Below are 21979 nucleotides of genomic sequence, written 5' to 3' on the forward strand. Positions count from 1 at the left end.
ATGTTTAAAGATACTTTAAAATTCTTCCAATTTTAAAAGAAATTTATACCAGTGGTTAATGAACAAGGAAATAAATGAAAGGGGAGGTGAGGATACCATGATAAGACGCCTTCCCATGATATTTTTACTCATGCTTTATTAGTTGTTCTTTTTTGTATATTTATTCTGGAAAAATCAAATATTTACCTGTTGTCAATTTTTTTCTGTCACATATACACACCTTCTCTAGAGAAGCCTTTACCTAACTAGGTTGCTCTGTTTTTAGCTTTAGAAATTGGAAATATATTCTCTTTAAAAAAAAAAACCTATCTAGTTAGTCTGGAACAATTGTTGACCTATGACAGTGATGGTGAACCTTTTTGGCACCGAGTGCCAAAAAGCAAGCACGTCATGCACGCTCGTCTGGGCCACAATCAGGAAGGGGAGCTGGAAACGGGACATGCACACGCCTGAAAATGAACTTGTGGTTTCCAGTGCGCACATGCACACTGGACAAAAAGTCTTCCGGATTCTGGTGCACATGGGCACATGCCGATCAACGGATTGGTGTGCATGCTCACGCCAGAAAACAGAAGACCAGCTCTTCTGGTTTCTGGCACTGCCACACACACAAAGGCCAGCTGACCAGCAAGTGTGCATGCGTGCCAGAACCCAGAAGAGGAACGGGCACTGCCGCATGTGCCAGGCGGAATGGCTTTGTGTGCCAATTCAGGCATGTGTGCCATAGGTTCGCCATCATGGGCTTATGACATAAGTACTGGGAAGGAGTGAATGAGAATAATATCAGTGATACAACACGTAGTAAGTCACTTGTATTTAACTCTTGGTTGAATTGCTCCAACTTATTTCTATCAATTTTTAAAAAAATATTCTTTATTTTAATGCATCGTAGAACTGATTTCCTGTTCAAGCAATTATATTCACTGCAGTTATGATTGTGGACAGACACAGGAAGGGCCTATTTGCTTTTGTCCTGAAGGATCAGTTCTCCAAGCCGATGGAAAAACATGTTCAGGTAAACAAATATAATTATTTTTCAATGCTTATTCTGAAAATGTTGCGGTAGATGACAAATGCTAGATATTGAAATAGGATAGTACTTTATAATTAACAGTGTTTAGCATTAGGATTGTACTTCAGCTTTCTCTAGCCTGGTGTTGAACCAACCTAACACTGGAAATATTTGATTCATTCCTATAATCCTGAGTTAAACTGGATGGACTGGACAGGAGTTGTAGAAGCATAACATACCTAGAAGAATCACCTTATTTACCTTATTTCAGTAAAAAAGCATTGGAATCTAGCTGTCCGAGGAGGAGGGAATCAAAGGTATAATATTTTTATTAGGGCAAGTGAAAATTACCAGTAGGTCAATTTAAAACTACCATATTTTTGGAGTATAAGACGCACTGGAGTATAAGACGCACCAAAATTTTGAAGAGGCATATTAAAAAAATTAAAAGTTTTTGCACTCTGCAGACCTCCCAAAAATAAGGTGACCAGACGTCCCGCTTTTGGCGGGACAGTCACAATTTTTAATAATTTGTCCCATGTCCCGCAGCGTGTTCAAAAAGTCCCGATTTTCCAAAAGAAAGAAAACAATTTTAAAAAGGACGCCGTTAAAAAAAAGTTTTTATTTCTCTGAAGTGTTGTTCCCGATGTGGCCTTTAGAGGGCAGTGGTTTCCCTCTCTCCGCTCGGCTCGCTCGCAGTGCCTGACAAGGGGCGAGGCTCCCTCCCCTACTGTGTGTGCGCCCGCCGACGCCCGCCGTTTTTCTGCAGGGAGAGCAACAGCTTTCTGGCAGTGGCAGCGCAGTGAGGAGGAGGCTTGGTTCTGGGCCAAACGGCTCAGCCATCGGAAGGTTGTTGTTGTTTTTTTGCCCGCTTCTCTCGGGCTCCGCTCTCCCTGCAGCCATTTCTCCCTCTTTCTCCTTTTTGTCCTTTCTTCTCCTTCCCTCCAAAAAGAGAATGAGAGGGAGAAAGAGAAGGTGGGGGAGATAGTGGGATCTTTGCTTCTTTCTGAGCTTGGTGCAGCAAGGATCCCGCTATCCCCCACCCCACCTCCTCTTTCAGAAAGAGGAGGTGTGGGGGAGAGTGGTATCACTGCTTTCTGAGCTTGGTGCAGCAAGGATCCCACTATCCTACTATTTTATTTTTCTTTATGTACACTGAGAGCATATTCACCAAAGACAAATTCCTTGTGTGTCCAATCACACTTGGCTAATAAACTACTCTACTCTACTCTACTCTACTCTACTCTACTCTACTCTACTCTACTCTACTCTACTCTACTCTACTCTACTCATTTCTATTTCAATTCTAACAAGGAGTTTAGCTTCTTTCTCTTGAAAATGTAAGGTAGCATAAGGCATTAAAATGCAAGCTAGCCTTAACTTTCAAACAGTTCATTTAGTGATCAAAGTTACAATGGCATTGAAAAAAGTGGCTGATGACCATTTTTCACACTTAGTGACCATTTTCACACTTAGCAACCGTTGCAGCATCCTCATGGTCACGTGATCAAAATTTTGATGTTTAGCAACAGATTCGTATTTATGATGGTTTCAGTGTCCTGGGAATCACCTTTTGTGAGCTTTTGACAAAGTCAAATGGGGAAACCAGATTCACTTATGTTACTAACTTATCAGCTGCAGTTATTCACTTAAGAACTGTGGCAAGAAAGGTGGTATAATAGATTTAGTGACCAAAGTTACAATGGCATTGAAAAAAGTGACTGATGACCATTTTCACACTTAGCGAGCGTTGTAGCATCCTCATGGTCATGTGATCAAAATTTTGATGTTTGGCAACAGATTCGTATTTATGATGGTTGCAGTGTCCTGGGGTCATGTAATCGCCTTTTGTGACCTTTTGACAAAATATAAAATTTTTAATCAAGCCCCCCCCCCCCCCAGTCAATGGTGTCCCTCTTTAGCAATCTGAAAATCTGGTCACCTTACCCAAAAATGACCAGTTTTTCATGAAAACAGGCCCATTTTTCATCAAAAAGGGGCATGCATAGCATTTAGGAGGCTTGTAGAGTGCTCCTGGGGTCTGGGGGGCAAAAACGGCCTGTTTTCACTTATTTTAGCCCTCCCCGGCCCCCAGGAGCACTCTGGAAGCCTCCTAAAGGTTATGCATGGCCATTTTTGCAAACGGGGCATGGTTTCGGGAGGCTAAAAATGCTGTATTCTGTGTATAAGATGCACCCAGATTTTCAGCCTCTTTTTTGAGGGAAAGGGTGCATCTTATACTCCAAAAATATGGTATTTGCAAGCTTTAAAGAACTTTTGAATAAATAAGATGTTAGAAGGTATAAAAAGAAGAAAGGAATGAAAAAGTTGGCTGATATTCATGCCATGTTTACTGTATGCCACAATTGGGTTTTAGGCAGAAAAATTGAGATATTGAGATTTACAGGTACAGAATATGCATTGTCAGAGGTTCTCATAAAGCACTTTAGGAGGAGGAAGCAAACATTTTTGTAAGCTACCCATTGTTTGAAATATAAATGCTACTATTGGATATTTTATCATACCTGGATAGTAATAAATTGTAATAAAATGATTTTATTTGAAATATAAATTTGAGCTGTTAAAATCCAAACTATTTAAATCCTTTGTGAGATATCCAGAGTTATGATTGGTGAGAAATAGAAGAGATATCAAGTATGTTGCTGTAATGTTAACAAGAGATAATTTAAGTTTTTATATTAGGGAGCAAAAAAACAAATTGGGAAGAAATATAATTTAATGGGGAAAAAGTTCCATGTTGAGTGAGAAATTTGCGAGTTGTGGTCAACTGAATTTGAAGTTGGAGGAGGCTGATCTAAATTATAAATTTTTGAAATACTTTTAATATTGCCCTATTATACATTATTGACCCATATATCAATCACTGCCCAAGACAGACAATTTAGGAAGCAGAATCCCTTTGGAAGATTCTTTTGGTATTCACAAAATGATGGAACACAGTGAGATATAGAGGATTCTTACCTCCATCTTCATCCATCCTGGGAATCCCTAAATTAATAACCATCAGCCATAGTTTAACTAGAGATCATCTGTAAAAAATTGTTTACTATAATACTTATTGAAGCTCAGCAGAGTGAACCATGCTACTTTATATCAGTCTAAGTGCAGTGACATTAGATGAACATCCATTTTTAACAGGTGAATCTGTTTTAGGTTGTACATCGCCTGATAATGGTGGTTGCAGCCAGATTTGTACATCTTTGGGTCCAACAACCTGGGATTGTGGTTGCTTTCCTGGCTTTGATCTCCAGGATGACAAAAGACATTGTGTTGCTTTAAGTAAGTATTGTGATCTTTGGACTCATCTGCATGTTCTTCTAATTGAGACATGAAAATGCCCCATAAATTGCTTTTAAAAGACATGTAGTGATATCATATAGGGTTTTCCCTCTTCGCTCAATTTTTGCAATGGACGCAATCTATGAATCATCCTTGAAGATATGGTAGATGACATTGTGATGATCTTTCTGTCCCCAATGTAGGCCAATTTAGGCTGATGCAGGCATAACCTTTCTATCCGCAACAGGATACTGATTTATGGATATTTTGGCATGGGTTGCAAGAAGGATTGGACATGTGCTTTTTGCAGGTGCATCTGTCCATGTAAGGCCAATGGCTGTTTCTGGTTGTTCTGAAATAAACTGCCATAGCACCTGGTTCATTTTGCTAAAATGTATAGCGAAATATAAGCCTAGATGGATCTTAAAGAGATCTCTCCTTTATTAGCTCTTCCATTAATACAAGTGGGGGGCTGAAATTTCACTTCTTTAAAAAATATAGATATCCATGATAGGACAGAATTGAAAGCATAGCTAAGCAAAATAGTCCAGATTAATATGGGAAGCAATATTGAGTCACAAATTGGTGTTTAATAAAAGACTGAAATTGACATGGTATTTTTTTGGAGGGGGGCAGGGGTGGCTGCTACGGGTTCACCCAGGTTCGGGAGAACCCGTAGCTAACATTATGGCCAGTTCAGAGAACCTCCAAATGCCACCCCTGGCTTGTCCCACCCATCCTGCCTCACCCCTCCCACCTCTCCCCTCCCAGGAGTCTCCACACGCCCAGTTTTGGTTGTGAGGTAAGTGCACGATCCGCAAGGAGGCTTGGAGAGGAGGGAATACGGGCCTCCCGGAAGACCTTCGAGCCCAGGGGAGGCAGTTTTTCCCTCTCGGAGGCTCAAGGAAAGCCCCCAGAGCCTGGGGAAGGTGAAAACGGCTCCCTCGCCATGGTGCAGGAGGTCGACTAGGCCACGCCCCCATGGCCACACACCCCCAGCAACCGGGCAGAGAACCCGATGCTGAATTTTTTGAAGCCCACCCCTAGAGGGGGGTGGCTAAGGAGACATCTACACATATATTTATGCTCTACTTAAATTTAGTATGAAGTTTTCTTTTAGCCAAGTACTACTGATATATTTTCAGAACATTATTCTCTAATGCAAGCCCATTACAGGTAATTTCTCCCCTGGAAAAAAATGTATGCAACAATATTCATCTACCTGTTTTGAAAAATATAAGCAGTTGTCATATTTGACATATATTAAATTCATTGGCAGGTTATCACCGTGGTTATTTATAATCATTTTGTAATTAATGTAATCTGTGATTAGTGCCATGTAAGGATTGTAAGTGAGAAGAGAAGAGAGGAAGCTTCTTTCCATTTTTATCTGCAGAGTGTTGCAGTAGAAGATTTAACATGTTACTACATTTATTACAAACAGGTCCAAAGCCGTTTCTGTTGTTTGCAAACAGTCAAGATATCCGTAGCATTGCTTTTGATGGGACGGAATACTCAAGAGTCCTTGGCTGGCAGATGGGAATAGTCTTAGGTCTGGACTGGGATCCGATGGAAAGTAAGGTAAGACTTTTTTTTTAGAAATGGAGATTTTAAAATATTGCACGGATCAATGCTCTTACTGCATTGTATTTTAACTGTTCAGTTCATAGTGCTCCATGATATATACAGTATGTGTATATATTTATACCTATATCTATCTCTCTCTATCTCTATATCTACACACACACACACACACACACACACACACACACACACAGAGTACTTCCTATTGCTATATGACTTGGGTTTCCTAAAACAATGAGCACATATCAGCAGTTATATGTTCACATGACATATATGCCATACCTAAACTTGCCACATTTGTTTTAAAAATACTAACTGAATGATTCTATCTATTAGCAATAATAATAGTATTTACATTGACTGTATATCCCGCTTCACAGTGCTGTACAGCCATCTCTAAGCAGTTTACAGAGTTAGCATATTGACCCCAACAATCTGGGTACAGCCCACAGGGCCATCCTTGAAAATGTAAGGGGATGACCTGTATTGCTTCAGCCTGGTCCACCCAATGTGGCTTCGGCCCAGTCTACCCAATGCAAAGTGGAAACATGCCAGCAGTTTGGGGAGTGGCGTCAAGCTGGCCACGCCCACCCAGTTGGCCACACCCACCCAGTCAGCCATGCCTGCCCGCCCCCCCCCCTCCCAAGGTCAACCACAGTCCTGATGCGACCCTCAGTGAAATTGAGTTTAACACCCCTGATTTGTTTTATTTAACAACTGGAATTATTTGTTTAACAACCATGGCAAAAAAAGGTTGCAAGGCTGTAAAATGGAGCACTACTCACTTAACAGCTAACTTGCTTAGCAAGAGAAATTCTGCGGTTACAGGTGGAGGACCACCTATAATCATCTATAAACCTTTGGCTTTCTTGCTACAGATTTATTTTACCCACACAGACCTGAAGTGTATAGAGAGATCTGAGCTGGATGGCACCAATCGTGAAAAAGTTGTATGTGACGCAAGTGAGAGACCAGAAGGACTAGCATTAGACTGGATTAATCGCAAATTGTACTGGACTGACCCCGGGTATGCTCTTTGCATAAGGACACCTCCTGGTAGTGAAAAAATATGCTTACAAATAAACAAGTGGGGGGGGGAGGAGAGAGTAACTGAAATGTTTTTGAAATGGTAACATGCATTTGGGTATTTAAGATTAGTCATAACAGAAAGACTTAGCGATCAAAAAAAAGACTCAAAGAGACCTTTTGCTGAATAATATGCTAACCAGAAGAATTCATTTAATGCATGTTCTTTATTGAATAGTGAATGTATCTCCTTCCTTCTGGAAAAACAGGAAACCAAGGAACATTGTTAGGGAAAAAAACACACTCCCAATCAATTGTGTCTGAGATGTTATTTTCAATTCACTTCACAGATCTCCCGTCCAGGACTTCCACATGTGAAGGGAAAACTTTTGATAATATCAGCAAAATCATAACAAATACTATCTTCTGAAGAAATAGCAATTGCCGTATTTGCCTATAGCAATGATGCTGAACCTTTTTGGCACCGAATGCCAAAAAGGGAGCTGTTCAGGAGGCATGCACGCACCAGATAATGAACTTTCCGGTGTGTGCATGCGTGGAGGCCAGCTAGTTTTCTGGTTACTGGCATGCATGCACGTGCGATGATCATCTGGCTGACGGACATGCTCACACTGGAAAACGGAAGACCAGCTCTTCCAGTTTCTGGCACTGTCACATGCAGCCAGCTGATTGTCGTGCGCACATGCACACCAGAAACCCAGAAGAGGAACGGGCGATACCAGGCGACATGGCTCCGTGTGTCACTTTGGGCACGTGTGCCATAAGTTCACCATCACAGGCCTATAGTAACAATTGGTTTACAAAGCCAGTTTGGTCTAGAGATTAAGGCACCAAGGTAGGAGCCAGGATAGCCTGAGTTCTACTCCTGCTTTAGGCATAAATCTAGCTGGATTATTTTGGGCCAGTCATTCTCTTTCAGCCCTGAGAACAAAGCAATAGCAAACTATTTCTGAACAATTTTGTCCAAGAAAACCACAGTGACTAGTCCAGGCAGTCACCAGGAATCAAAAATTGACTTGAAGACGTACACATAATAGTAGATGCTTTTTTATGAAGTTACTAATTTAATTTATGGATTATGGCTGCTCCTACTCCTAGTCTTATTCAATTTACAACTTCTGTTAATAGGAAAAGATAGAACTGAGGAGAAACATTTAAAATGTTTAATTAATATCATGGTATAAGAGAATATTATATAAGGGACGGGGTGGGTCAGGGGCTAAGATGCTGAGCTTATCAATCAGAGAGGTCGGGAATTTGGCGGTTTGAATCCCTAGCACCGCGTAATGGAGTGAGCTCCCGTTACTTGTCCCAACTTCTGCCCACCTAACAGTTCAGAAGCACATAAAAAATGCAAGTAGAAAAATAGGAAACATATTTGGTGGGAAGGTGTTTTAGGACAGCGCTAGCTCTTCGGCTTTGAGTTGGAGATGAGCACCGCCCTCTAGAGTCAGGAATGACTAGCACATATGTGCAAGGGGAACCTTTACCTTTACCTATAAGAGAATCAACTGGAAGGAGGCAAGTAAAGTGACAGATTAAGTTATCACAATAATAAACCCCATTCTGTGTGTCTATTTTGTAGGAAATGTAGCATTGAAAGTAGTAATCTAAATGGAATGCAGAGAAAAATAATCATCCAGGAGAAGGTGTTTCATCCTCAAGGAATTGCTGTTCATCCATTTACCAGGTAAAATATTGAGTCAAATTTGTTTCCAAAATATTATTGGGTGATGTAGACACCCGTGAATAAAGTCTGTAAAACCACTGCTTCTATTGCAACTATTTTACCTGTGCAAAGATTTTGCAGGTACGTATAGATACTGAAGGTGCAGATTGAGTGGTGCGGTGGCGTAGAGGTGGAGCTGCCGCCTCACAATCCGAAGGCTGTGAGTTTGATCCTAGGTAGAGGCAGATATTTCTCTCTCTGGGTACAATGAGATTATATCTGCTGCGAACTCCGCATTGGCGACAGGAAGCGCATCCAGCCAGTAAACACTCAGTTCCATCAGTTGCCCCAACTCCACCCCAATGCAAGGGATTGGTCATTAAAAGACTAAAAACAAGTTATCAAAGGTGCAGATCCAATGGCTCTAATTCTTTAGCATCTTATGAGCTACTGACCACAAAGTAGAAGTAGAATGTAGATAAACAGTTATTTATTTTTTGATCATAAATACAAAAAAACAGGCTAGTTAGAGCAATAGTCTTTCCTATAGTGATATATGGGTGTGAGTGTTGGACACTAAGAATGGCTGATCGAAGAATTGACACCTTTGAACTAGGACACTGGTGTAAATTACTATGTGTACGATAGATAGCCAGCGTAACAAACAGAGAGGTGTTGAATCGTACAAAACCAGACACATCACTAGAAGCTAAAATTATAAGACCTCGCCTGATCTACTTTGACCTTGTTATGCATGCAAATCAGTGGTGAGTTGTGGGTGGTACACCCAGTATGGGCGTACCGGAGCCTGCCCGGTGCACGGATACCGTTCCAATACGGTGCTCTGGAGGACCCATCCGCCCGAGCTCCTTACCTGTCTTTTAAGGCTTCCACACTTCTGCGCATGGGCATGGTGCATACAGTGCCTGCGTGACACTCCGCGGAGCAGCTGGAGTGTCACGGGGACTCGTGGAGGTGCTAAGATGCATGCGTGCACTGCACATGTCCATGTGGACGCTGCTCCGGAACCCACCACTGATGCAAATTCATTGGAAAAGTCAGTGATGTTAGAAATGGTTGGTGGAACACAAAGAAGGGGCAACCAAAGAACATGCTGACTTGAAAAAAAAAAATCAAATCTAGTATAAAAAGTTGAACTTCCAACAACTGAAAAAAGCTGTGCTTGAAGGGTATAATGGAGAGCACTTGCCAATAGAGTCACCAAGAATCGGACACAACTAAATGGTTAACTACAACAAATTTTATGTTTTGTCTGTTCATCACTCTGCCTGCTCTTTGTTTAAGAGATTGGTAACTGGATGGCACTTCCTTCTGCCTTTCTTCTCAAACACCCATGCCCAGGACCCATGCCCTTTGACTCTTCTCCAAATAGTTAGCTAGATGTTTGACTTTCTCTTATCCCCATGAGCAAAGGTGAAATGCTACCGGTTTGCACCAGTTCGCCCAAACTCGTAGTAAAAAAATGGTACCGGTTCGTGCAAATTGGTAGTTCTGACAATCAACTGTGATGCATAATTTTTATTAGCTAGAATCGTCAGATTTCCTCGCATGGCACAGCGGATTCCCTCCCCCCTCGCTGTTGTACTTACCTTTGCAGGCGTGATCGGTATCACGCTCCGCCCACCCACCCAATTTCATCACGTACCATTTTTGACGCTCTGTGTATGTGCGGAAAGTCCTGCCCATGTGCGGAGGTCACATTTGCGAACTGGTAGCGAAGGTAAGTTGATTTCACCCCTGCCCATGAGGAATTTCCTCTAAATAAATTTCATTTTCTGTTCTAGTCATCAGTCCAGTAATTGTGCAATGACTAGTGCCTCCTATATGTTAATCATGGTTGAGGGATCAAAGATGATTTTAAAACCCAAAATTATTTACCTATGAATATTGTATATATTTCACTCTGACAGATATAGATTTTTAACATGGAAGGATTTTTAAAAAAATGCAATGACTTATTTTGTTTTTCTTCAATAAAGGGAACTGTTTTGGACAAACCTAGGGCTCAATCCACATATTGGAAAATCTACTTTACAAGGCTCAGAGCGTGTCATTATAGCAAATTCAGGCTTGCTTTGGCCCAGTGGAATAACTATTGACTACGCTGAGGACAAGCTGTACTGGTGTGATGCCAAAATGTCTGTTATTGAAATGGCAAACCTGGATGGTTCTAATCGGCAAATACTTGCACAGAATGATGTAGGTGAGGCTTTGGGATGCTAGCTTTCTATCCAATAATGTACATATCAAAATGTCAATGGAAGAATGTCCGCAGTAGACTGATCTCCCTTTTTTTTGTATCACTTATCCAGTGGCGGATTTCACATTTTGTTATCACTGGTTCATCCCACGTGCGCCCCTTCCATGCATGTACCCAGTCTTCTGTGCATGCGCTTTTCTCATGCACGGCATAGAGCCGGGGCAGGTGGGTAGCCCACCCGCGATTTCTACTACCAGTTCGGGCCAACTGGTCCGAACCGGCTGAATACCACCTCTGCACTTATTCGGCACTGCTGCTCCAGAAAATTGATTAGGGTCCCAGTGATGAAAGCAACAAATACCTACAAATATCCACGATAGCTAGATGGTTATTTGTTTGTTGGTCACCCAACCATATTGCATTTCTTCTCTGGTCTGATTCCACCTTGCCCCAAGACGAGGTTCAGGCAACCCTGTGCAAAATGAAGAAGAAAAATAGGAGGGTTTTTTGGAATGAGAAGCAGGAAAGTATTAAAGGAATTATTTATAGACTCTGTTTTGGAGAGCAAATATCTGGTCCACATTCCAATGTATGTTTGTTCTGATAAATCAAAAGGCTGCTAGCTAAGGGAGTGAGCTTAACAAAGGGACTGGTGTGTGTGTCTTTCCCCCCTCTTTTTCCCTCCCTTTCTCCATCCCTCCTGACTTTCTTGAAGTTTTGTGCAAAGATATGTGAACACATTTTGAAAATTGAAATACTGTGTGCCGATAAAGGGAAGGAAATAGAACACATACTCCCCCCATTTAGCCCAGCTATTAATAGGTTAATATTACTGTAGTGATTCCTATTGCAGCACTACTGCCATCTAGTGCCCATTGCTGTAATTTAAGATACTGAAAAGATGCTTCTGTGGAGGAGACAGATCTAAGGAGGATCCGTCTTGAGATTCAGTGTTACCTCTGAGTTGGTGGTAATATGCTTCCCACTACCAGTTGCAGGGGGAAAAGAACAGAGGAGGCCTATGTCTCTACCTCTGCTTGTGAGTGCCATAAATGCAAATCTATCTGACAACTGGCAAGGAGGTTTTGGTCTAATCCAGCATGGTTACTTTTTGTCGTTCTTAGATAAGGTATTATGTTTATATGAGAAGAAACATTTGTGAATGCATTCTAAGGCTTCCAGTGATTTTTATGCATTCTCTGGTTGTTGGCTGGTGCAAAGGCCAGGTTTTTAGGTGAAGATGGGCAATCATTTGCTGGTTTGTTTGCACTAAAAGAAGGACCAAAAAACCCGAGTAAAGATATGTCATATATGCAGATACGGCCAAGATTTCCGATATTCTTTTTGTTTGGGGTGGGGAAGTGTTGAAGTTTTTCTGTCTATAATTTTTTGTATGCTTCCTATCTTAAAATGGCAAGAAGTGTGACTGATTTTTAAAAGTTATGCCATTTTGCTCCAGTTGTGCGATTTAAAAAAAGGATCACCAGTTGTAAAGAAATGAAGGTGGGAATATATATGTCAGGCTACAGATTGCACCCAATTGTGTTAAGAGAACAAAAATAAAGACAATGCTTATAACTACAAGTAGTCCTTGATTAGTGATCACAATTGAGACCTGCAACTCAGTGGTTAAGCAAAGTGGACATTAACTGAGCTTATGATTTTAGTTCAGCTTTCTTTAATTTACAGATTGGTGAAGGTTGTAAATGTGTAGATTAGTCACAAACTTATTTTTTCATCACCATTGTCATTGCAAATGTTCATTCACTGTGCTATACCTGTGCTATAACTGCAATCTGGATTTTGTACTCTTAGGCCTCCCAGTTCTGACAAAATCCTCATAAAAATCCTAGAACCATGATGGCAAACCTATGGCACGCGTGCCCGAAGTGGCATGTGGAGCCATGTCACCTGGCATGTGTGGCATTGCCCGTTCCGCTTCCAGGTTCCTGCTGCATTTGCGCACATGGCGATCAGCTTGCCTTCATGCATGCGGCAGTGCTGGGATCTGGAAGAACTGATCTTCCATTTTCCTGTGTTACCATGCGCGCTGGCCAGCTGATCATCATGCATGCATGCGTGCAAGTAACCAGAAGACTAGCTGGCCAGCGTGCATGCGTGTGCTAGAAACTGGAAGTGCATTTTGGGGCACGCGCATGTGCCCTGGGCACCTCCTCTTTCAGGTTGTGGGCCAGACGAACATGCACGCTTCCTTTTCGGCACTCAGTACTGAAAAGGTTCGCCATCCTAGAAGAATGGGACATTTTAGATACAATTAAATAAATGAACTGAAGACTGGCAATACAAAAATATTTTGGATTACAAAAAGTAATTTGTAGTATTTAAAGTCAATTAAACATCGATTAGAACCATTTTTCTAATGGAACAAGCTACCAGTGAGCTGACCTCACTGAATGTTGGTTTTGTTTTTAATATGTTGTCTTTGTCTCGTTCCCCCCTTTTCCTTGTCTTTTGTGAGCCGCCCGGAGTCCTCCAGGAGTGGGCGGCATACAAGACAAATAAACAAACAAACAAACAAACAAACAAACAAACAAATAAATAAATAAATAACCTTGGACAGATTATTCCTATCTGATGTTCCCAGTGGTGGGATTCAAATAATTTAACAACCGGTTCTCTGCCCTAATCATTTCTTCCAATAACCAGTTCACCAAACTGCTCAGAAAGTTAACAACTGGTTCTCCTGAGGTGGTGCAAACTGTCTGAATCCCACCACTGGATGTTCCTGATATAAAGTCACTTGGTGATATAAAGTCTGCATATATTGTTTGAACTGCTTTTCTCGCTTTTATCCAGTAATATTGTGGTAGCAGTGATGACCTCTGGAGTCCAATGCCATGTGGAAGGACACATGTTTTTCCTTCTGCATCTAATACAGATTGATGGATGTGCTTTGGGCAAGAGTCTGTTCTAGGAATTTAAAAGATTCTGCCTCACTCTGACTCGAATCTTTGATTTACGACCAGGAGGGACAGTTCTAATACTGTGTAGGTTATATAATTAAAGTTGCAGTCCCAAAAATGGATGGGGCCAGGAGTCTTTAAGGATTGTTCAGGGGTTTTAAGGGATTGAGGGATGCCTCCTCCAAAAACAGACAGATTTTAGTCTCATCTATTCTGGAACAGGGGTGGCGAGGGGGCAATCTGCAAGTTGCAGAAGAGACTATGACACAATCCATGCAATCCTTGGAGCTCAGATTTGAATCTTGATCTACAATGTTCATGATAGAAATATATCGGGTGCGTATTAATTGATATACTTACTCAGTGCATGTATATAATGGAATTGTCAATCTTTTATCTGCATTCTAGGCCATCCCTATGGCATCACAGTTTTTGAGCACCACATTTGGGTATCTGACTGGACTAGGCCTTCATTACTCAGAATAGACAAGAAAAATGGCCTCAAGAAGATACGCCTTGGAGGAAGCATGATGAGACCCTCTTCACTGCTTGTAGTTCACCCTTTAGCCAAACCAGGTATACTGTATGTCAAGTGTACTTCAGTCTTTTTTTTGATTAGCTCTAAATGGGGACTTCTTAGGGCAGTGATGGCAAGCCTATGCCACGCATGCCACAGGTGACAGGCGGAGGTCTCTCTGCCATCACACAAGCCGTTGACCCAGCTGAGCTCCACTGTGCATGTGCGTACACCTCCCGCCAGCAGGCTGGTTTTCGGGTCTATGCCACGCATGCTGTTTAATCAAAATGCAGTTAAAACACTATACAAGGCATTGAGAATATAAGTATATACATCCAACAGAAACAGGAAGTGACTCACAGGAGCAGATCGAGATTAATCCTAGAGAGGCAGGAAATGCATTACTGAACAATGGAGATGAATGCTAGAGAGGAATAAAGCTGCATACAAGGCGGACATAACACTGTAACAATGTGCGCATGCACAGGGGTGGTGAGTAGCAGGGTGTAGCGGGGGATGTTCTCCCTGCACCCTCATGCCCTCTGCACCCTTGTGCCACCCTGCCCACCCGTGCCCCCTGTACTCCATTTTTTGGTCCCAGGAGGCTTTAGGGTGGCCTGCTAGGCCCAAAATGGGGTTCAGGGGGTGCAGCATGCTCCTCACACCCCATTTTTGGTCCCAGGATGTTTCAGGGTGGCCTGCTAGGCCAAAAATGGGGTGAATATGGTGTCATGCATGCATTATATTATACGTGTGGGCCAGGGGTGGGTTTCTCGCCCCGTTCCAACCGATTCAGTTGGAACGAGGCTGGCGGCGTCCTCGCGCACGCGCGTGGTGCGTGCATGCACGCGTGTGGCGCATGCATGCGTACTAGCATCTGTGCGATGCTCCAGCTGCTCCTGGAGGATCGTGCAGGAGCTGTATGCGTCCTGCGCATGCGTGGAAGCGCAGAATTCGTCAAAACCGGGTAAGGAGCGTGCGCGGGCGCGGGCGGGCCCTTCGCCGTTCCCGGAAGTTACTTACTTCTGGGTTCGGCGACCAACCGGTTCGCAGGGACCGCCGCGAACTGGCTGAAACCCACCCCTGGTGTGGGCATGCCCATGTGCTGTTGCGCGTATGCGCATGCTTTCAGCATGTGTGGACAAAATGGTTAGTCATCACTGTATTAGGAGCTCTAAAATGTTAGAAGCAAGCGTCCTGGCAAATTACTATTTGGCAAGTGCTGCAAATAATAATAGAATAGCATTGTAATACATTTTGTAAAATAGCAAAACCTGCCCCAATAATGAATTAACTTTTTAAAAGGAAAATATTCTGATTGTCATTTTAATTACACCTATATGGTAAGCAATGTGACTTTATTACTGGTCTATTTTGACAGTTACAATAACAAGTCAAACTTTTTTGCTTTAATTTAGCAGTCAAAATACATTACAAGGATATTTCTCCACTAGTAAATGACAATTTTGAAATGACACAGTGCAGTGTATATCACCTATTTATTTTTACTCTTTCAGGCCGTATCTCTACATACAAGGAAGATGCATTAGGAAAGGAAATGTTTGCCGGAGAAGTATCACCCCAGCATCTTCTGATTAACAGCAAATATGGTGATAGCCATGGGGAGACGCAACAGACACTGACTGCTGAAATTGTGGTGTCTAGTAAAGATTGCCTTTTCTTATTTCCCAATGACAGAAGGAGATGTGTGTTCTCAGTGACTGGCAAAATAGCTGATAGGGACTAAAGAAGCATCTCTGCAGTTTATGCCAATGGCTGTTGTGATCATGTGCAATTGGAGCATAAAAAAACTTATACTAAATTAGGTCATTGGTCTGTCGACTCTGCAGTGGCAAATTAAACTGTGCCAGCAACTAGCTCCATGACAAATATTACTTATTTATATATTTTGCAACGTTTATAGCGCCTTCAATCCAAGCGGACTCTGATTATGATACAAAAGATTATAAAGAAGACAGAACAAAGTACTAGCTAGAGATATTTAACTTAATCTAAGAGGTGAATGAGAGCCAGCTTGCTGCAGTGATTAAGGCAGAAGTGGGGAACGATGGACCCTTTATGACTTATGGACTTCAACTCCCAGAATTCTGGCTCAGGAATTCTGGGAATTGAAGTTCACAGGTCATAAAAGGCCTATCGTTCCCAACCCTTGGATTAAGGCATCAGGCTAGAAGCTGGGAGTCTGGGAATTCTAGTTCCACCTTAGGTGCAAAGCCTTAGGTGCAAAGATTGACTTTGGACCAGTCACTTACTCTTAACCCTGGGAAGCTAACTAACTGACTAAAAAAGAGGAATGCCCACTGCAACAATACTGTTTTGATCAGTTGCAAAATGCAAATAGGGAAGAAGGTACAGATATCTTGGAAAGAGAATATTCCATAAAATTGGATCTGCCACTGAGAAGGTTTGTCATCCTGTCCATAACTCATGTGCCTTGTAAAGGGTGGGCAGATGGATACAATTTAAAAAGTTAGCTCTACTGAGTTTGTTCATAACAATTTACTACTGTGAACACATAAACTATGGACGACTGTAGAGTGATAAATTTTCGTATCATTATTTTATGCCACAGATCAGGACAACTGTACACCACTAGGTTGTGATCTCAATTCCCAATGCGTTGCAGATCAAAATGGTGCTGTGTGTGAGTGCCAGACAGGGTTCATCATGGAAGATCAACTGTGCCATGGTAATTTTACATGACAGATTACAAAGTGATATTAATATTCTATATTTTTGCATGGATTTCATCTTGGGTCGTCACTTTGAGATCAGGACTATACCCTTGGCACCATGCCAGTGCCTTCAAAAAGCATACAAGCTATGATTAATAAGGAATACAGCAACTATAAATTCAGGTTTGAAGTTAGAGCTTTTTAAATTTTTTAATATGCTTGATCAGGGGTGGGTTCCGGCAGGCACTAATGCCAATTTGCTTGTGGGCGCACTGTGCACACAAGCGCAGTGCAATAAAATTATTCTGTGCATGTGCAGAAGCAAAAAACAAGATGGCGGCACCTATGATATCCCTGAAGAACCGGTTTGGAGGTGTGGCAGGCCTGGGTCGCTGCCAATTCCAGTGACCCAGCCCACCAAACCACTACCGGTTCGGCTGAAGCGGTCCAAACCGGTAGGAACCTATCACTGGCCTTGATGTTAGGTTTATCCTTCAGTTTAGAATAGATTATCACTGACCATCAGGATGGTCAGCGTTTGGAGGTCACAGATCATGTTTAAAATATACAGTAGTTATCAATGTAATACGTTTGCTGAATAAATGCATTGATATATGAGTGAGGTTCATCTACAGCAGATTTGATTCATTATACTTATATCCTGCCTTCTCAGCAGGAATTTAAGGCCGCATACATGATTCTTCCCAGTCCTCTTTTATCCTCCCACCTCTTCTGTGAGAAAGAATTTAATTAATTATTTCAAGTATAGTCTCCAAGCTATAAATACCTTTTTAAAAACCTTGTAGATGTTGATGAATGCCTTCTTAACCAAGAACAGTGCAATCAGAGCTGGTCCAGATGTATCAATACTGAAGGAAGTTACTTCTGTGAGTGCCTTTTGGGTTATTCTGAAGATGGACTTCATTGTTCTGGTGAGTTATTAGGATAAAGGATGTACCTTTGGGCATTCTCAATAATTTCTCCATCCTACTTAGAGGGGTTTTTATGCCAAGCCTCTAGACATACTTATTTATCACATTGATTTAGCATATTCAAGGGTGGGCTTCAAAAATTTTAGCAGTGGGTTCTCTGACTGGTTGCTGGGTGGGCGTGACCATGGTGGCCATGGCCTAGTTGGCCTCCTGTATCATGGCATGGGGGGCATTTTCATCCTCCCCGGGCTCCGGAGGCTTTCCTTGAGCCTCTGGGAGGGCGAAAATGGCATCCACCAGGCTCCGGAGGCCCTCCCTGAGCCTCCATGTGGGCCCTGTACTTATCTGGCATTCCAAATGAGCCCCGTGGGGTCTCCTGGGAGGGGTGGGGCAGGGTGGGTGGGGCCAGGCAGGACAGGCATGAAATGATATCATCTTTGCTACCGGTTCAGAAGGGTACTCATGCGTAGTGCTTCTGCGCATGAACTGAACCTTCCACCCATGCACAGATAATCTGTGATGCCATCTGGGTGGGCAGGCAGAGCCTCCCGCCGCCATCACTACCAGTTCACCTGAACCGGGGCAAACCAGCAGAATACCATCTCTGAAGCAGGGGTGGAATTTGTGGGTTCTCCAACCTGGGCATATTTTTAGCTAGAGATTCTCATGAATCCATGCGAACCCACAACAGCCCACCCCTGAGCATATTTACAGACTGCCCATCTCACAAAAACATGAGTCTGGGTAGCATACAATCAAACTATAAAACAATGATTATAAAAATATTGTAAGATTAAAACATAAATATTATAACAGCTTGAAAGAACTGACAGGTGTCATTCTTGCTAAAAAATAAGAATATTCAATGAATTGCCTTAATGAGTTCATATAGTAATTTATATACAAAGTAGCTGGAAAATGAAATGTAACCTGTAGGTCATGGACTGCATATCCTCCCCCACAGAATGTCAAATCATAGTAAAACAAACACGTCAGTGTGTATGATAGTTAATGACTGGCAGAGACATGGTAACAAGGTAAGCCAATGAAGAGACATGGCAACTGGGTCAGCCAATGAGGGCTGTTTGGAAACTGCAACAGTATTTGCTGTGTGAGCAACAAGGAGACAGCAAGGAGCCTGGGTGTGGCTTAGCTCAATTGTTCTGTACTAAAGCTCTGAGTCTGTGCTGAGCTCTAAACTAGGCTGCTGCTCTGAAACTGAAACTGTTCTTTCCTCTGCCTGTGTTTTGCTTGTATTAAGTACCACATTGGAAAACCTGCTTTTAGTACTGTATATTTACTTCATGTGTTATATTATATATAAAGAAAAGTTAATGAATCCCGATGAATTAGTTACCTGTGTGTCCTTTCTGGATATGAATACTGCAGCAAATTCTGACAAAGCAAAAATATGTTTCATAGATATGACAGGAAAGAGATATTAATCTTCTGATGGGCCTCATAGCCTTATTATGTGTTTTAAAATGGGTTCAAAATTCCAGATGGTTCCAGAGATACTACATCAAGGCAACCATCACAGCTGACGAGTATGTAACCCCTCCTCCCCAAAAACAATTCTTGGCACTGAAAAGGCCATATTCCCTTGTTAAAAAGTTTTAAGTACTTGCTGACACTGGACTTCCAAACTCTGTAAGGTTGCTGGCATTATTTATCCCCTTCTTCCAGGCTCTCTGCATTCTAGGTGATGTTTAACATCATGCGTTCATCAATATGCAAAGCCTCTAGATGTCAGGAGACGTTTTCTTCTTCTGTTATTTGGCAGCGTTAATGGAATGAACCACCCAATAGAGATTTATTGGAAATCATTACCCTGCCTATAAATGAAAGCGAGTACTGAGTCAGTCATAATGCTCATCAAATAATTTTAGGTTCGTTAATAGTCATGAGATTCAAGTTGCTGACATTTCCAATCAGGGTTCATTGAAAACTATGTTCATAATCAGATACCTTGATCTGCATAGCTAGAATGCAAAGGCTGACATTTAATCATAACTTTACTGTCTAAGAGAACTGCTTGGAGATACGAAGGCAGCAATTTTTAGCAAGTTGTCAGCTTATCCCAAACTGGGCCAATTCTGATACAGGTCCATGTTTTTGCAAATTGGCAATTAGACTTTACAAATGCACATTCCTTTCTCTGACATCTCCATTTAAATTCCCCCTTTCTTACTCTTGCTTACTGCATCAGTATATCCCTATCTGTTCGTTTTGCTGAAATAACAACTCAGGAGAAAAACCTTGGCTCATGGCTATCAGCTTGATAGTTACAATTGTCAAATCTTTTGGGAGACCAGTTGATGTCCATGTGCAGTTGGTTATCCATTGTGAAATTTTAGCCATCTGATGGACTAGATGGAACAGTAGTCCGGACACTACTTATGTTCTTATGTTTTCCCAATTAAAATGCTAGCTAAACAGTGGGGAAAAAATCATATATGAGCTGGAATGTTCTGTCATAGTAAGGGGGAAAGGGGACTCTAATTTACATGTAATGCTTAGTAACAATGTTCTTTAGCTCCTCCTCAACTGCTATGGACCAAGCTTTTCTGTCTCTTGCTCTATCCCTCCCTGCTTTACTTTGAGAATAGACTTATAACAGGTTTGTAATGAATAACCATTCCAAAAGCACTCAGTTATTAAGTGAGGACTTGCATTTACCTTGCTAAATGCAGCATCTCAGACATTGTATCACATTGGTTCTTAAATAGCTATTATTAAGAAAGTGATATTATGCAGTGACTTTAGGTAACGTGAAGTCATAGGGAATTTCATATTTTGTATCCCAGTTCTGTTGCATTAAGACCTGCTAAGTAGACATTTCACTGTATCTGCCTTTATTTCTTCCATTTACTGATATTTACTGTTTAAGAAGTGGGAGAACCTACTCACAAATCAGGTCATTCAAATTTGGCCCCGAGACTCAAACACATTAACCCCACCCCTTCTTTTAAATTGTTTCAGAATCTATCATCGGTCCTTCTGTTGTAACCAGGGATGACTCTACATTATCTGAAAAAGAAGGTCCTATGGACTGCTCACCATCCTACTGTTTCCATCAGGGAGTTTGCATTTATATTTCAGATCTGCAGACTTTTGCATGCAAGTAAGTACTGAACTCCAACATATTTCTATAGTTATTAATTTGGTTAGTATCCAATGAAATAACAGGCAGGTTAAATAGTGTTGTTAGACATGTGAAATGCATGTATTTTATTTATATTCCATGCATGCTTAAGGCATGCATAATCTCTTGTTTTCACAATGATAATCTTGTAAGGAAATTTGGGATGAGAGAAAATGTCTGATCCTAATTTACCCAGTGATCTCTTGCCATCAAGAAAGGAGCTTAGCTTTCATTAACCTAGTTTTGAGCATTTGGCCCAAGTCACTTACAAATCTAAAACATATTAGGATATAATGTTTGGCTGAGGCATAGAAATATTTATTTCCCTTTAGCTCGCAAGATCCTCGTGTGTATCAGCTCTAACTTTGGTATTTTTACACTGAACATGGGGCTTTCGTAGGTATGGTTAAAAAAAATCAAGATGTCAGCCACAATGCTGCAATCTAAGCTTTGTCTGATTTTTATGTGTGTTGTTGTTGTTGCTGCTAGTTGTGAAGTTGTGTCCTACCCATCGTGATCCCATGGACAATGTTCTTCCAGACTTCCTGTCCTCTACCATCCTCTGGAGGCCATTCAAGCTCACGCCTATTACTTAAGTGACTCCATCCAGCCACCTCATTCTCTGTCGTCCCCTTCTTCTTTTGCCCTCAATCTTTCCCAGCATTAGGTTCTTCTCCAGTGAGTCCTTCCTTCTCATTAGGTGGCCAAAGTATTTGAGTTTCATCTTCAGGATCTGGCCTTCTAAAGAGCAGTCAGGGTGTGTTACATAAACATAAACATAAAATCAAGGTAGCACTTCAGTTACACCATTGTGGCTGCTATCTTAGTGTTTTGGTTTTTTTGACACTATCCCCTTCAGATATTTGTGACTGAGCAGGAGGGTATGAGAGGGATTTTACGCTGCAGAACTCTCCTGCAATCTTCTTGTAGAT

The 21979-nt window shown here is 41.7% G+C and overlaps 1 protein-coding gene across 1 annotated transcript in view; it reads left to right on the forward strand.

Moving 5' to 3' along the window:
- EGF (epidermal growth factor) overlaps window positions 1-21979 on the forward strand; it is a 42473-nt gene that overhangs the window by 18847 nt on the left and 1647 nt on the right. The window contains exons 8-18 of the mRNA XM_032224363.1: window positions 893-1015; window positions 4187-4312; window positions 5757-5893; window positions 6775-6923; window positions 8529-8633; window positions 10613-10836; window positions 14166-14333; window positions 15792-15938; window positions 16868-16984; window positions 17777-17902; window positions 20885-21026. Coding sequence (XP_032080254.1) covers window positions 893-1015; window positions 4187-4312; window positions 5757-5893; window positions 6775-6923; window positions 8529-8633; window positions 10613-10836; window positions 14166-14333; window positions 15792-15938; window positions 16868-16984; window positions 17777-17902; window positions 20885-21026 — 1564 coding nt within the window. The remainder of the gene's footprint in view (window positions 1-892; window positions 1016-4186; window positions 4313-5756; window positions 5894-6774; window positions 6924-8528; window positions 8634-10612; window positions 10837-14165; window positions 14334-15791; window positions 15939-16867; window positions 16985-17776; window positions 17903-20884; window positions 21027-21979) is intronic.

Source organism: Thamnophis elegans, chromosome 9 (genome assembly GCF_009769535.1).
Source record: "Thamnophis elegans isolate rThaEle1 chromosome 9, rThaEle1.pri, whole genome shotgun sequence".
NCBI classification, from domain to species: domain Eukaryota; kingdom Metazoa; phylum Chordata; class Lepidosauria; order Squamata; family Colubridae; genus Thamnophis; species Thamnophis elegans.